Source organism: Amblyomma americanum, chromosome 1, assembly GCF_052857255.1.
Source record: "Amblyomma americanum isolate KBUSLIRL-KWMA chromosome 1, ASM5285725v1, whole genome shotgun sequence".
In the NCBI taxonomy this organism is placed as follows: domain Eukaryota; kingdom Metazoa; phylum Arthropoda; class Arachnida; order Ixodida; family Ixodidae; genus Amblyomma; species Amblyomma americanum.
The window spans coordinates 516134336-516150685 of record NC_135497.1 but is presented as its reverse complement, the minus strand read 5'-3'; the positions used below and the strand labels follow the sequence as shown (position 1 = coordinate 516150685).

The 16350-nt window shown below is 46.4% G+C and overlaps 1 protein-coding gene across 1 annotated transcript; it reads right to left on the bottom strand.

The window, feature by feature from the left end:
- Positions 1 to 7553: 7553 nt before the first annotated feature.
- Positions 7554 to 11591, bottom strand: LOC144128528 (uncharacterized). Its single transcript, XM_077661977.1, has 2 exons — positions 10619 to 11591; positions 7554 to 7843 (listed from the first exon to the last, which is right to left on the bottom strand). The coding sequence occupies exons 1-2, from the start codon at positions 11547 to 11549 to the stop codon at positions 7554 to 7556; spliced, it is 1221 nt and encodes a 406-aa protein (XP_077518103.1). The 5' UTR covers positions 11550 to 11591.
- Between the last annotated feature and the right edge of the window lie 4759 nt (positions 11592 to 16350).

The window sequence follows — 16350 nt, the reverse complement described above, 5'->3', positions numbered from 1 at the left end:
CTCCAGGTGTTGTTTTTGTGACCCCAGTGAGACACTCCTGTGCAATCTGAGGAGACTGAACGTTCTCTTGGACACCGTCTCTCTCATCATGTACCCTCAGCGTTCATGAACGGAGCGGCCAACAATGGCTTTGCGGGACAGTGGTTAGAAACACATTGTTTAAATTAAGGGGCTCAGATGGAGCAATTGCCGACAGACCACAGTAAGGGTAATCCCGCATGTACATTGAAACCACCAGCACTGTTCTCCCAACAAGCTGCACAGAGCATAAGTAGGATTGTTTCTTGGTTCTGTTACGTAGATATCAAACGAATCCATGCACCATTGTTCGCGCTCGTTTGTTAAATTATCCTAGCCCGAAGAGTCGCTGCGGTGGCTAAGTGGTTATGGCGCTCGGCTGCTGGCCCGAAAGACGCGGGTTCGATCCCGGCCGCGGCGGTCGAATTTCGATGGAGCCGAAATTCTAGAGGCCCGTGTACTGTGCGATGTCAGTGCACGTTCAAGAACCCGAGGTGGTCGAAATTTCCGGAGTCCTTCACTACGGCGTTCCTCATAGCCTGAGTGGCTTTGGCACGTTAAAACCCAACAAACCAAACCAGACTAGCCCGAAGGAAAAGAAAAAAACTAACCGTCCTCACCATGTTTTGTGTACTACAGCTCTTGTACATCGTAATCGGGCCGGACAGTTATTCAGAACACTGACTTCAGTGTTGCGACAATATTAGAAGCGCTGCAACGCCATGCGTCGGGTTCCGACTTTATATCCCTCTATGTCTGCCTGTCTCGGTCTCCCACTGCATGCAGTTTGTACATTTGCAGCATAGTTTCAGAAGGTAATCTGTGGATAAAATTGGGACATGCAGCAACGTAACCTCCCGATAATGGACACAACGTTGCTATACAGAATACGCGGAATGTAATACGCTTCTTGCCTGCGCAAATGTAACATTTGCATCGCAGTCTCAGGCTGCAAACAATTATTACGTTATATCCGGAAAAAGAAATTCATGGGGCACTTTGTTGAACTAAAGTGCGGTGAGGCGAAAGCCTTTAGCGCGGTGTTGCTGCTTGTGTCACTGATGTGGAATTAAGATGTTAATTAAGTACACAATTGCTTGTGAATCTTAAAGGCTGGAGACACTGCAGGGCATTTGGGAGGCATCCATCTGATTCGACGCCCTTCTGCAAACACTCTCCAGCGTCCTAGACAAGCAGAACTACATATGCGTTGGCAGGAAATAGCGTAGTCGTTAGCACGTTTGGTTGCGGAACGGAAGGATGGTAGAACTACTCTCTTGGGGTTTTGCATGCTTGCATTCATACTATTATGCTCCTGCAAAAGTGATGAAACCGTTTGCTGTATTAGTTGCCGGCGGCGACACCATACAAATAAAGTAAAGACTTCGAACGCTGATTCCTAGTCAATGCACTGCTATCAGTGAGTGTTTGCGACCCGATTTTAGGATAGTGTCTCGCTTGTGAAAAGAATTCATTCTTAACTCACTCATGAATTTTTTAACAAAAAAATAACTAAACAGATAGCCTCACTAGAGAGAATGCATGGGTAAGCATTTACCCTTCATCTCGTTATGAGAAGCTGAATTCGCGTTCTTGCTTGTATCACACTCTTTTCAAAATTTTTTGCGTGTAAATTGATTTTTTTCTTTGTTTTGTTCCTTGTTATGAACGCTGCCAAGCTGCAGACGTGACGGACGTTCATTAATATCGTGTTGGCTGCAGCAAATAGCGCGTGCTTTTTTCTTTTGTATCCAGATTTTTCTTTTTAAAGACGTAAAAGATGCATCGTCGTGGTCCATGCAGGTGGATTGTGCGCCAAGGCGGACATTATGTCCGCGATAAAGTTCATTGAAAAGACGATTACTGAACTATAAATTGAAGGCTGTAAACATCGAAAGTTAACCAAGTCTTCAAAATCTTTAATAGATACAAAGTCTTTAATAGGACCCAATTCCCAAAGTCACTCGCGAAATGCGCCGGTAGTAGCACATCTCCACTTTATGCCATGGGGATGAGTTTATCGCCGCAATAACTAAACAGCGATAATTAATCGTCGGGCCGACCAGCTGCCTTCTTCAGTGCGCCGCGAGAGATTTGGGGAGGCAAAGCCGCTTGGATAGTGAGAATTACTCGCCCACATTCGACAATACTAGTATAGGACTGACGCGCCTGACAGAGTTCCTGACAGGGACGCACCAAAATAAAAAAAAGAGGAAAACAGGGAGCACGGCAATAAAGTAGAAAAAAAAGGCGAATAATAAATGGCGTCGGCAACCAGCTGAAGGACCATGGGCTGGGAATGAGGGGGACACATAGGTATTTGGCTTCTCCCGTAGCCGCCTTTGTCGCTTCGACTCAGGCGGCTGGAATGCGCGTTTTGACATGGATGGGTAGCAGGTGGTCGTACAAAGGCAGTTTAGAAGAAAAACTTGACGATTCTGCTCATCGGGCCTATCCCCTTTGACGTCACGCTGTTTACCCCAGGGATAGGTCTCTCCCCGCTGTAAAGAAAGTGACAATGCTTTGGTTTACACAACCGGTTTCGTCGGAAGGTAAAGCAAATTTCCAAAAAAAAGGAATTCTTTCGCGATGTTTAGTTTCCGGGAGGCGTCTTGGGACAAAAGGGAAAGCACGTGAGCCTTGCACGTGATCCCGAATCCTTGACGCTGTTTTTATGCTAGGTTGTTCGCTGGCGTACTATAAATACAGTACCATCGAGATGCTGAACACCATTCGTCCACACCCAGCAACTGCAGCCTCACCTTTCTGCCAGAAGCAACTGATGTACCACTCCGTCGAGAGAGTCATCGCGAAAACGGTAAGTTTTTAACTTTTTTGTTTGAATATTGTAACATTAAAACCTTTTTTATGTTAGTAACGCACTGCTGGGTACATTTAGTCATTACCTGTGGTTTGATTTGGGTATGTGCAGCCATATACTTCATCAGAAAAATAAAGTGCATTTATTCCATCGGCAGCACTAAGTTTGAAACCTAAGTAATGGTCTTTCAGAGATTGTTAAAAAGGTACCCTTCAAAACTCGCTCCATTTAAAATACCGGCAACGCAAGAACAAAAAATAATTACGCATTGTATTAGATTATCTGCTTTAAGTGTGGATGATTCATCTATCACCGAAAACACAGACTTGTTAAGGACAGTATGCATATGGTAGGGAATAAAACAACATTGAGGGCCACTTATATTTACTCCGCTCACGCATCATTTAGTCTAATAGTTGTGACTGTTTTCACCCAGTTTAGGAACGAGGTGCAAACTGCATTCCCATATTCGAATGCACTTGCTCCACTTTGCACCGGACTAGTCCCGAGCAAGACAACACCGTATCATTGACAAAAATGTACAAGCTCATGTACATATCGTTTTCTGTAATGTTGTTATAAAAATGTTTGTTGCGCTTCTGTTATGGGTCACAACATTTTCGCGTAGTACTGCGTGCCGGCAAATAGTTGTTCAATTTAGTATTTCATATTAGTAAGTCGCACCGACCTTAGTATACCGAATTTAGTATTATACCCCTGCTACACGGGCGCTTCGAATGCCTTCCAACCTAATGTCATTCGACTCGACTGCCGAACTTACGCTGCTACATGAAGTTTCTCAACGGCATTCGGTTCGGATGACATTCGAGTTGACGGAGCTCGGAGGAGACATTCCAGATTTTGGAATGGCGTCGAAACGCGAACGCAGCCCGAAAAGACCAATGGGCGTTGCCGCCGCCATCGCTTCGGCCCGCCCACAGCCGCGCGAGTGCTTTCGGCTCTGTGGCTGCTCATTTTGATACCTGCTGCTCGCCTTCTCCTGCTCTTTGCTTAGGAAATAGGTCGTGTTCTGTCTACGTAAGTGCTTGAAGATAACAGTGCACCAAAGAACATTTACCGCGTGAGCATGAAATTTCTCCAGCAGTGTGCTGATGAGGACGCCTGCGCGCATATGTTATTGTTTACATCGCTGCGTACGAACAACTAGCGCTCGTTTGCATGACTTAAAACACATTCTGCGCTTTAGTTCTATTAAATAATCTCATCTTTTTTGTACTAGTTGAACCCGTGGCTTGTTAAGGCAGTGCGACAATCTGTGGAAAGGAAGCGCCGATACGATCGCTCGCCTGAGAAACACTCGACAGCTGGGCTACTGACATCGTGTACGATCGGCGCTTGTTGCTAATTGTGCCGACTTCGTCCGAAGCGATCAGTAGTTTATTTTAAACTGCTTTATTCAGAAGTATGATTGGGGACCGTTCGCGGTAATTGAAAAGGCATAACTTGTTATCCACAAAATAGCAACGGCGACGACTGCTGCTGGTCGTAAAGCAGTCCTCGGCGGTTTGGGTCACACCGGCGCTTCCCGTTCATCGTATGCGCTCTGTGATGTGAGCAATAGTTGATTTGAGGTCACTGTTGTCAAAACTACACTCGTCGATTATTTGCGTTCGCTCAAATTTGTGAATTCGCTCTTCACAACCGCCGAATTCGAAGACATAACCCTGCGGACTCGCTAGGCCCAGTCGTCGCGGAAGGGAAGGGAGTCGCCGTCGATTAAAATTAATTTGGCAAGCGCTTATAGCTGGTGAGTGTTCGAGTGTGCACATGTGAAATATACCCGTTCCTTTCGCTTATTAACCATATGGATAAGGTAGAAGGGCGAATATATTCACACCGTCGCCTCACCAGCGTGTTTTCGCTCAGCCGCCGGCCTGCCGAGGACATGAAGGCTGACAGTCCGCCGGTCGGATTCGTCGGTGTCGTTGGCCTAAAAAACTTGTACCACTACAGTCATATATGCTGCTGTTGACCGTGACAGTGTCGTTGTCGCACTAGTGTGACCACCGCCGCCGTCGTCATCGTACACTGAAAACGAGCTGAGGAAATTTATAATGTGTTTGGAAAGTGTACTGTAGCGCCGTGGAAGTCCGTCGAGTCCGAATGCCATTCCAAGTTGCGAATGTCATTCGACTCAGGTGTCATTCGAACGTGCCCGTGTAGCACAGGTATTAGCCTTTCTCGCGATTGCCAAGGACGATTTCTATTAGCGTTTGTCGTGATGACGCTCTGCCGCCTTCATATTAGCAGCAGCAATTTTTGTTTCATAGAGATAACATGCCAATTTTCCTCGTAATAAGGTGCACGTGCGCTTGCGGATCTTATAAACCTAATAAGTGCCACAACAAATAAAATCCTGAGACTCAGTTTCAGTTTCGCTACTTTTGGTTTCACCCCCCCCCCCCTCCAGCTATCTTCAGATAAATGAAATCGTTTCCTTAAGTATTGACAAAATGTCTCCATTTGTCTTTCATTTAGCGCAAAGGATACCTGATCCATTGGAAAGGGTACTCCAAATGGCATTGTACCCTGGAGCCTAAGAGGAATCTCAACGAGGCCTGTCTGCGCGAGTTCACATCCCCAAGGAAACCATCGAATCGACGCCTCCAGTCTGCCTCTGAAGAGATCGTGTACGAAATTCAAAAAAAGCTGTCCAACTGCCGTCGATCAAGCGGTCTCCTGAAGGTGAGACTTGACCAGGACATTTATCGATGGGCTTTTCACGGGAAAGGAAAACCATTAGAAAAAAATGGCTACTCTGTGAGGAACAAGACTTCTCCAGTCTCCAACTTCCGTCTGCATGGTCGATACGGGAAACGAAACTTGGGAACACGGTGGCGATTGAGTTTCCAATCAGAATTCAGGGTAGGGTAACACTTCAGAAGTCCTTCAGGAGGTTTCCTTGCGGATTTCCTCGTGAGACCTTGCAGGTTTTTATCGTTGCAAAGATCATTGCTGGCGCATCGTAATACAGTGGTTAGTGTTTATTCCCATGGAGTTCTACTTTTGTTCTATTTGTTTTGTTTTCGCGTTATTTTGGCTTGTTTTGTACAACGTGTCACCTGTTTAGCTCACTGAGTGTTACTGCCTCTATTCCACTGCTATGACTTCATGCTCGTCAAATTTTCTAGTTTTTATTTAGTTTGTTGCTTATAGCTCCAAGAAATGGCCAGGCCAGATAACCATATAATCTTGTCTGCTACCTTTGACAGTTGCAGTGTCACATTCACGCTGACAATTGAGACAGCTATAAAGACAAGACACGAGAAGGACCTTCTTCGAAAGACATACTTTGAAACTGTGCAATCATTTTTGCCCCCGAATGTAAGGCTTCCCATTATGGGTAAATATTTTGAAGACCGGTTTACGTCACTGTGCAATATTGCGGATAGGCGCTACAGAAATTTGACAGGCCGTGCGAAAGCGTCCTTCTTAAAAAATAAAAGGTTCATAAAGATTCACTTCGAGTCTCAATCAAGCCCACCTGAAATGAATACCGGAGAATCCATAGAGAACCTCACAATGTCCGCTCTGCAAAAAGTACTCGAAAGAGTAGGAACAGTTTCAGAAAAGGCCATAAATGAGCTCAGAGACACCGCCTCTCCGTATAAGGCTAAGCTTCTTAACCTAGAGCAGGAGAATGAAAAGCTGAAATCCGAAAAAACTACAATGCTACTGAACAAACGAATAATGGTCGGCGAGGGGTGCAAAAAAAAAACAGACCGAAGGAAGCTTAATGCCGCTGGATATTCCATCGCGCGAGCACTTGACGTTGTACTGGAGAGCTACGGCTTAGATGTATGCCAGCTTCTCGTAACTGACATAAAAGGCCTGCTGCATAAAGTAATATTCAAGGAAAATGGCGAAATTATTTTTAATTGCGGTGTAAAAAGAGGTTTCTGCAGCAATGGTCAAGTTAACTATAATGCCCTTTCTTCTCCAAACAAACAAAGCTTGCGAGAAGTTGCAGCCCTCTTGGACGTACGTTTTGTCAGTAACGTTTTCTGGGAGCACCTCTCCGCAAGCGTCCCTAATCTGCCTACCATAAGGCTAATAAATTCTTACAGAGAGCACCTAGATAGCGGGAAACTGTCTTCAAGACACCAGGTACCTCACCTGGCGCTGAGGTTTAATTTGAGGAAGACTTGGCGTTAGCTGCGCAAGAGCTAGCTAAAGATGTAGGCATAAGTGTGACAGAGATCTCCACCGAGGCACTCCTTGTAAAAATAGAGGGTGATGGCTGCGTTGTGAGTAGACGCACGACCTGGACAAAATTATCATTCGTCGTCATTTGCAAAACGCGGCCGCTAGAAAGCCATAACCTTCATCGCCTTCTCGGTTTGGCGGAGATATCGGAGGGTTATTTTGAAATAAGAGAGGCTTTTCGGGATTTGATAAAAGAAATTAATGTTGTCGCACGAAGGGGTAGCATATCTGTAGGGGACCACGAGATTCCGATTCGAATCTGTCTAGGGTCCGATTTGAAATTTTTGCTCGTTGTTCAGGGTGAAATAACTACGACCAGCATCGACGAAGGTCCAGAATTAAAAAACGTTTATTGCCAAGAGCATGGTGTTCTTATAGTGCACCGATAGCGTGCCGTGCGCAGCTTATCAGCAGCACGGAATGACACGTCAGCGGCTCGCTAGGTGCTCACGCTATCACATCTCCTCCCCCCTTAGACAACACGAAGTCATTTCTTGAAGTCTGATGGTCTGAACCAATCCGGGGGCCGGCGCATACGCTGGCTACGGCGAGGAGGCACCACAGCGTCGTCGTTGGCTGGCAGCGAAGACTCTCGCGAATCACCTGAAGCGTCGAGTGGCACAGTCGAGTCGGCTGCCGGAGAAGGTGGCGAGGCGGGTGCATTGGTGCCGGCCGACGATGTCTCCTCAGGGCACGTGGTCTCAACTGTGGGCCCTGCCGACCCTGGCGACTCCCGAGGCTGCTCACTTGGTAGGGATGCCTGCTGCGATAGCGAGGCTGGTCGTGCAAAAGAAGGGCGGAGGTGATCGGCGTGCACAAATCGAACTTGACCCGTCACGCGCACGAGATAAGTCACTGGGCTCACCACTTGTACCACAGTGCCATCGTCCCAAGAGGTGTCCTCACTACGCACGGACTTCACAAACACCCTTTCCCCCACGGCGAAAGCACGTGCACAGCCCCTGTCCTTGCCTCTTTTCTGCTTAATGCATCGTTGCTTATCAGTCATGTCTTGCACAAAACTCGGTTTGAGGAACGACAATTTAACTCGCGGCTGTCGCCTCAGAAACAGCTCGGCTGGGGTCTTCCCAGTTAGAGAATGAGGGGTATTCCTGTACGACATCAAAAAACTGTCTAATCCTTCCTGCAAGGGTTGTTGCTTTCCGTGTTCAGCTAGGGACAACACTTGCTTTAAAAGCGCCTTCTTGGTTGTCTGGACTAGCCGCTCGGCTGCTCCGTTAGAGATTGCGTGATATGGTGGAGTCTTAGTATGTCTGATATTGTTACGAGACAAGAATGCTGCGAACTCCTGCGACACAAACTGTGGGCCGTTATCACTGACAATCTCCTCTGGAAAACCATACGCTGCGAAGAGGCTGCGAAGCTTACTAATAGTCTGAGAGGTGGTAGTTGACGTCATAGGCCAAACTTTAACCCATTTAGAGTAGGCGTCCACCAAGACAAGAAAGTTGTGGTTACCTTGTTGCGCATAGTCAACATGTACTCTTTGCCAACACCTTGTTGGGTACGGCCACAGCTGGAGAGGTACAGGCTGAGCTGCCGGTAGTACGAGTTGACACACTCTGCACTTCCTTATGTACTCCTCAATAGCCTTGTCCATGTTGGGCCACCACACAAAACTTCTTGCTAACATTTTCATTCGACTAGAGCCAGGGTGGTCTTCATGAAGCAAGGACAGGACTGCGGGCCTCAGATTCTCAGGTATAACTACTCTCGTCCCCCATGTGAGACAATTTTGTTCGACGGAGAGTTCCAGGCGACGGACGTAATAAGGTTGCAATTCGTCCACGACATTTGCTGGCCAACCCGACCGAACATACTCGATTACTTTGCTGAGGGTGCCGTCTCGTGCAGCCTCCTTTGACACATCCCGCGCTGTGAGCGGGGTGCATTCGAAAACAGACAGACATTTCGCAGTTTCTGCTTTAGCAGAACCACAAGTAGGTAATCTTGACAGAGCACCAGCCACCTCAATTTCAGTTCCCTTGCGGTATTTCAGAGTGAACTGGTAAGCAGACATAATTAAAGACCACCTTTGTAGTCTGGCAGCTGCTAATGCTGGCGTGGCTTTGTTGTGACCCAAAATTCCCAATAGTGGCTGATGGTCCGTGTACAAGTCAAATTTCCTGCCATACAAGAACTTGTGGAATTTCTGCAAACCAAAAATAAGAGCTAGAGCCTCTCTTTCACACTGCGCATAGTTCTTTTCTGCAGGTGTTAAGGTACGCGAAGCAAATGCAATCGGACGCTCTTGGCCGTTGGGAAACACATGAAAAATGACCGCTCCAACACCATACGCTGATGCATCACATTGCAACCCCAGCGGTTTGCGTGCATCGTAGTACGTGAGCGCTCGGCTGCTGATAAGGAGCTGTTTCGTGGCCTCAAACGCATCGCTACATTTCTTCGTCCAAACCCAACGCTCTCCCTTTCGAAGTAGCTTGTACAATGGCTCTGCTACAGACGCTAGGCTGTTTAAAAATTTGCCATAGTAGTTCAGTAGCCCTAGATAAGCTTTCAGCTCAGTGACATTCGCCGGCTCAGGAGCATGGGCGATTGCTTTCACTTTTCCTTCAGTGGGATGTATCCCCTCAGAGCTTATCTTGTGCCCGAGGTAACACACTGAGCTTAGAAAGAACTTGCATTTCTCTGCCTTGACAGTAATGTTGTATTCGTTCAATCGTTGCAAAACTAGCTCAAGTGTTTTTTCGCAGTCATCTATGTCCTGGCCAGCTACAATGACATCGTCAATGTAGCAACCTACATTCTTAATGCCCATCAAGATTTTATCCATTAAAGATTGGAACAAAGCCGGGGCACTCGCTATACCATAGGGAAGTCTGTTGTACCGATAGAGCCCCCGGTGCGTGTTTACTGTAACAATTGCTTTGGATTCCGGGCTTAGCATCACCTGCTGGTATGCTGATAAGTCAAGCACACAGAACACTTTTCCCTCACAAACGGCTGTGAACAAATCTTCCGGTAGGGGCAATGGATAGTGATCCGTTTTTAGGACCGGATTGAGCGTGATTTTGAAGTCGCCACACAACCTTAGTTTGTCACCTTCCTTCTTTGGAACCACTACGAGGGGAGTTGCCCACTCACTCTGCGTTACTCGCTCGATTACACCCTTCTTTTCAAGGTCAGACAGTTCTTTTTCTACCGCTTCTCGCAACGCAAAGGGTACTGGCCGGGACTTACAAAACACAGGAGTGCACTTTGGCTGCAGAACCAATTTTGCCTCATAGTTCCTAATCGCTCCCAAAGTGGAAGAAAATACACTAGGGAACTTGGAATGCAACTTCAACACCCTGTCGTCAATGCTCAAGGCGAAAAGAGATTTCCAGTTAAGCTGCAACTTCTCAAGCCAGCTCCTGCCTAAAAGTATAGGCAGATTGCGCTCACCCTCACGCACAACAACAATAGGTAACACGGCGCACTGACCTTCATAGCAAGCAGTGACATTGCATTGACCGATCACATGCATTTTTTCACCTGTATAAGTTTTGAGCCCCAATTTCGTTGGCTCACACTTGACATGCGACAACTTAGCGGCGTACACGCTTTCCGGCACAACAGTCACAGCAGCACCGGTGTCAACCTGCATTGGCAGGTCGTGGCCTTCAACATTCACAGACACAACATAGCTCTTCTTAGAAGGCGTAGCGTCGCAACTGTATAACGTGGACTCCTCTTCCGATGACTCGGATACTAGATGCGCTTTTAGTTCTTCACGGCTTGCCTGGCACATATTTTGAAGATGACCCACTTTCGAGCACCGTCTGCACTTGTACCTCTTGTACCAACAGCTGTCTGAAGTATGCGCCTTGCCACAGCGGCTACACTTCTGTTTTTGCCTTTTTCCTCGCGTTGAGTCTTTTGTCTTTCGGTCGCACCTCTCGTGCGTTCCCACCGCGTTGAGTGCCTCACTGCGACCTCTTTGTTGCAATAGCGCGGCCTGCTGTGTGGCCAACTCCCTATCCAGCGCAATTTTGCATGCGCCTTGAAATGTTAAGCCTTCCGTGGTGAACAGAGCTCTTTGAGTTTCCTCATTGCGAATGCCTGCTACCAGTCTGTCTCGCAAGGCATCCTGCAGAAAGTCTCCGAAATTGCACTTCCGAGCAAGGTGTTTTAACTCCAGAACGAAATCTTCTACGCTCTCTTGCTCCAGTTGAACTCGGCGGTTAAACCTGCACCTTTCAGCAATGACTGAAGTTTGCGGGCTGTAGTGATTCTTCAGCAGAATCTTGATTTCAGCGAAAGTCTTTTCACCGGGAAGCGCTGGAACTACCAGGTTCTTGAGGACTTCATACGCCTCTGCGCCAAGTACTGTTAGAAAAACTGACAGTTCCTTTGCTTCCGAGACCTCATTGGCGCTGACGAAATGTTCAAACCGTTCCAAGTAAGAATCAAAATTCTGGACCTTGGGGTCGTACTCATCGATTCTGCCAAGACGCGACATCGCTTCGGTGCACAAACGTAACAACGTAAACGTAACAACGCTTCGGTGCAGTTACTTATCGTGTCGATGTCTTGCTTGGTGCGTAGGATCCGTTGTCAGCTGCTTGCCCCTGGCCGCCAGCCACTTGCAGTTCGCGTTAGTGGCTTCCGATGTGCGTCGTCCGATCTTGCCCAGACACGCTTGGCAGGCCAGTCCCGACGGATCCCATCCTCGCCGCCAGTGAAATAACTACGACCAGCATCGACGAAGGTCCAGAATTAAAAAACGTTTATTGCCAAGAGCATGGTGTTCTTATAGTGCGCCGATAGCGTGCCGTGCGCAGCTTATCAGCAGCACGGAATGACACGTCAGCGGCTCGCTAGGTGCTCACGCTATCACACAGGGTCTGCAGTCTGGCGCATCACACTATCTTTGTCCATTTTGTCGAGCAAACCCACAGACAAGGTGCTCGGTTCTGACAAGTAACAGGAGCTTTAATGAGCCTCCTTTGATCCGCACTCTTGAGAACATGAAAGCTGATTGCTGCGCAGAGACGAACGGGATGAAAAACGTGCCATTGTTTAACATCGACTCTGATTTAATAATTCCTGATGCATTGCACATGAAGCTAAGAATAGTTAACCACCTTTTAGATGGATTGCTTTCAGAAGCAGAAGACAGAGATTGCCGAGAAAAAGTCCGCAACCCACGTTGTATGACCATACACGTTCAGGACATCGTTGACGCCATAAATAACTGTGGGATTAAATTTCACGTCTGGGAAGCCAATGAATGAAACAAGGGAAAAACATTCACGTCGGTATCGGGGGGCGATTGTGAGCACCTGCTTAAGGCTTTGCCTGAAAATCTGGCCGGGAAATTGCACTCTCAAACAGAGGAAAAATCTTTGCTCCTTTGGAAGCTTATGCGAAAAATTTTTTACCCATGGAAAATGGTGTTGAAGGTCGCAGCATAGAAAGAGAAACCTCAGAATTCTTTCACACGTTCTTAGAATTAGGAGCCCAAGGTTGAAAAGGCTATGGTGGCGATAGAGTTACGCCGTACATTCTTACTCTCGCGCACCACGCTTCCGCAAATCACAAAAGGTTCAAGTGCGTTGGTTGGTTTTCAAGCCGAGGGTTAGAGAAAAAAAATGACGTGCTAGAGCATCTACACCATGGGAAATGTAACAATTGGAATGCAGCCGCTGACGCTCTCAAGCTGGCGAAAAGGCTTGAAGTGAGTGAGAATATCAGACTAAGCCGTGCATATAAAAAGCGGGACCAAGAGTATTGGTTTGAGGGACTTATTCAAGAGACACGGGCGAAGAGGCTACGCTGTGCACAAGAAAAAGTGAGCGAAGGAAACTGTCTACAAAATGTGGACGACATGGATGCAGGAGAATTGCGCACGGAGCTTCAGGCTATGGGAACGTCGACGAAAGTCAAATCAATAGAAAAACTTCGCAACCTTGTAAGGAAAAAAAAGCAATGATTGTAGCTATAGGAGGAGATAACAGTTATGTGGTTATATGTGCCTTTTAGTTTTGCGTGTTTCCTCCTATATTTATAGTGCTGTTTTGTACCTCTAGTTTAGAAAGCGCATCACGGCTTGAAGATGAAGAGTACTGTTCCTGATTCCTTATCTAACCTGCCCCTAAAGGAGCGTTCGGTGTGTACTAAAAATAGTGTATTTGTATTATGTGACTGTTAACCTGCCATATATGGCCTGAGCAATTTTTTGGTGTAATATAAATGTGATATGTGTGTTTTGTAAGTATTGCCGTTGTCACTTTTAAAATGATCTTTTGGCTTGTCTTTTGCGTAAGAAAATTCTTTTGTGTAAACAAACCATGGATAACAGATTTATAACGCAATCAATAGAGCTAGAAAAAGTACGTGGGGGGGGGGGTGCTTTGAAAATGAACATGCACACACGCCTTTAAGTTCTGCGGGGCAGCAGGAAAAAATTTGGCAGCGAAATTAAGAAAACTGATTGGGGCGTATCGGGCGTAGATCATATGATCCTGGCATCAAGTGCACAATGCGCACAAACAGGCTCGAGAAAAGTGACGACAGCAGTACTACACACATTTAATGCCATCATTAATGTCCATTTGTATGTCCTTCTTTGCTGACTCATTTTGTTTGGCAACCGATTAAAAGTTTGCTTTGTTCTTTATTCTTTTCGCAAAGTATTGCTTCTTTCGTATGTCATGTTGCTGTGAAGTGTGTTTAGTTATATTCATATTCGTTACGTTTGGAGTGCATCGTTCTGGTTGTACATGTAACATGAACACAAGGTAATGATGCTATGGGATTCTGACTGTACACATTTTGTTTCCAAATGTTGTATAAAAAGTGTATAATAAAATATTTTATGTCGGCACTATAGCCCTTGTCCTTGCCTTTTTGCGGGGAAGTTATAACCCCTTCTGCACCAGCTATCAGATAGTGTGACAAGTGCAAGTTTATTGACAGCAACGCCATGAAAATAGACCTATTACATTTGCTCGATTTCCTCCACAAAGGTGCAAAGGAGAAAATAAATATAACCTCCAGTGCTTTGAATATTACTGTAAATGTAACAGATCACTTCCCATGACTGTTATCGTTACGAAGGCTTCCCGTTCATTCATGGTAATTTGCTGACATTGTGCTTTCCGTTACGTGCTACAATGACATCCCCGCCTGCTATAATGACATCCCCGCCTATTTGTTATTCTCATTAACTTTGTAACATAGAATGCAATTCGTGGCTTATTTTATTGCTATACATTCCTTTTTAGCGTCTGGTTATTTTTGTTGCGCTCTACCTCTCTATTACAATTGTATTTGGTTTGATTTACCAAACGCTGCTGCTTCCAAAGTAAGGGATAGTATTGTTCAGTGCAGTATAATTAGTTTTTCACGTGACCACAGAAATCAAAGCTGCTGCAGGCAGAGTAACCTGGGAACTGGGAAAAGCTACAATGAAATAATACAAATACGTTCCATTACGGGCTATGAGGGACAGCGCACTGGAGCGCTTCGAACTAATTCGACCCTCCGGGGGTAAACAGCCGGAGCGTTGTTGCATTTCGCGTACGCTGAAATGTGGGCATAGCGGCTGGGTCATGAGCCGGCGTTACATCACCTAGCACCCTGTGCGAGACTTTGCCCCCCCCCCCACCCGCCTCTCTCTCTCTCTCTTTGAATGTATTTGGGGGGGTGTTTCTCTTGATTTTTATTGGCCGTCCTAACGGGGGGCACTTCTAGTTTTCATTATTTTAACCGCCTCAATGTAGTATTTTTTTTAATTCGAGAAGTGTGCCATGAGCCATAAGTTGAAAAAGGAAGGGGGGGGGGGGAGGAATTGAACGGGATTGAAAGTTAAAAGAAGGAGTGAAGAGTGAAGAACCGTTGCGCTGAGGTAGTCGCACAGGTTGCTAATGAAACGGTTGTCCACAGTCCACTTCACGTAGTCACTTTCGCGGTTCCACCGCAGGCCCACCTCCCTGAGGAGCCGTTTTCTGATAGTAGCCGTCGCTAGGCACGTCCATAACAAGTGCCGCACATTACAAATGTCCGGTGCAGCGCTAGAGTGAGGGCACCTGCCAGGTGCTGGCAGATCTTTTGCAAGCCACCGATGACGGACAGATGGTGTCAGAGCCGCCCCTGCCCGAATCCGGCGCACGGATACCTCCTCCTGCCGAGTAAGACTACGGGGGAGAGGGTGCGAACACGGAGGAATTAGAGCGCGTGTTCGCTGGCGCAGAACTTCCGAATCGGAAACATGGGACTGGAACGGATCTGAGGGAAGAAGGGAAGGTGGCGGATCGTCTAATGTATGAAGATGAGTCATAGCATCCGCTTGAATGTTATGTGGATCCTGGGCATGGCCACGAATCCAGTGTATGCGCACTGGACCTGGATACTTTGCGCAGAGCACATGAATTGATTGTGAAATCTGGAACGTGCGTCGAACAGCCTTAAGCTGTTTAAGGGCTTAATGTAGTATTTGTAGTATTTGTATGTAGCATTATGTAGTATTGTAGTAGTATTATTGTAGGCTTATGTAGTATTTGTAGTATTTAATGTAGTATGTTTAATGTAGTATTTGTACTGGCGTGGGCAGGACACTTACTTGTTTTTTTATTTTTCTTTCCCCTCTAATTTATACCCCTTGACATTCTTTGATCTTGCTATTGGCGGTCAATTTTTTACACGTTTTCATAGCATTTTGAAGAAGATAAATCTTAAAAGCAAGCTGCTTGCGATAACGCAACTTATCTATTATACTGGTGAAATAGAAAAAAATTATTGCTTAAAATGATCACAGCCCAGCCTTGAAGGACAGATGCAAACGTTCTTCAAAGCAGGCTCTCAACACAGTCGCTTCAGACGATTGCTTTGACATCGCGACTAACCCTGTTAATCCGTGGTTAACCCTCTTGCACCTGGCGGCCCCTTGCGATGTCACTCTGGGAGGTGCGGGAGAATTAACTACGATATCATCACAATCGGCCGACGAAGCAGCTCAGCAGCGACTGGCAGCGTAGCGGCTGGCAGCGTCGCAAATTGCGACAGCCACCATATTTACCATTTATATATACCGTTATGAACTGCTTCCTTGATGACGTCCATGTAAAAGCGCTGTTTCGTAGCACAGAAGTGGACACAATTAAATTCACCAAATTGCAAAAATAGAAAAAAGTTGGCGGCATCTTGCGGTATCTTTAAAAGCGAAGTTTCGTACCTCAAAAGCGAATCCTCATTTTTTCAGTTGTGTTAGACAGGATGGATCTCGGCAATACATCATGCATGCATATTACAGAAGTCAA

Bases quoted from the DNA above. Each gene is read 5' to 3' on its own strand.
- LOC144128528 (XM_077661977.1), bottom strand. From the start codon at position 11,549: ATGTCGCGTCTTGGCAGAATCGATGAGTACGACCCCAAGGTCCAGAAT. The intron at 7,844-10,618 runs GTGAGCCAACGA...TTGCACGACCAG, and splicing joins TAAGTTGTCGCATGTCAAGT to CCTCGCTATCGCAGCAGGCA.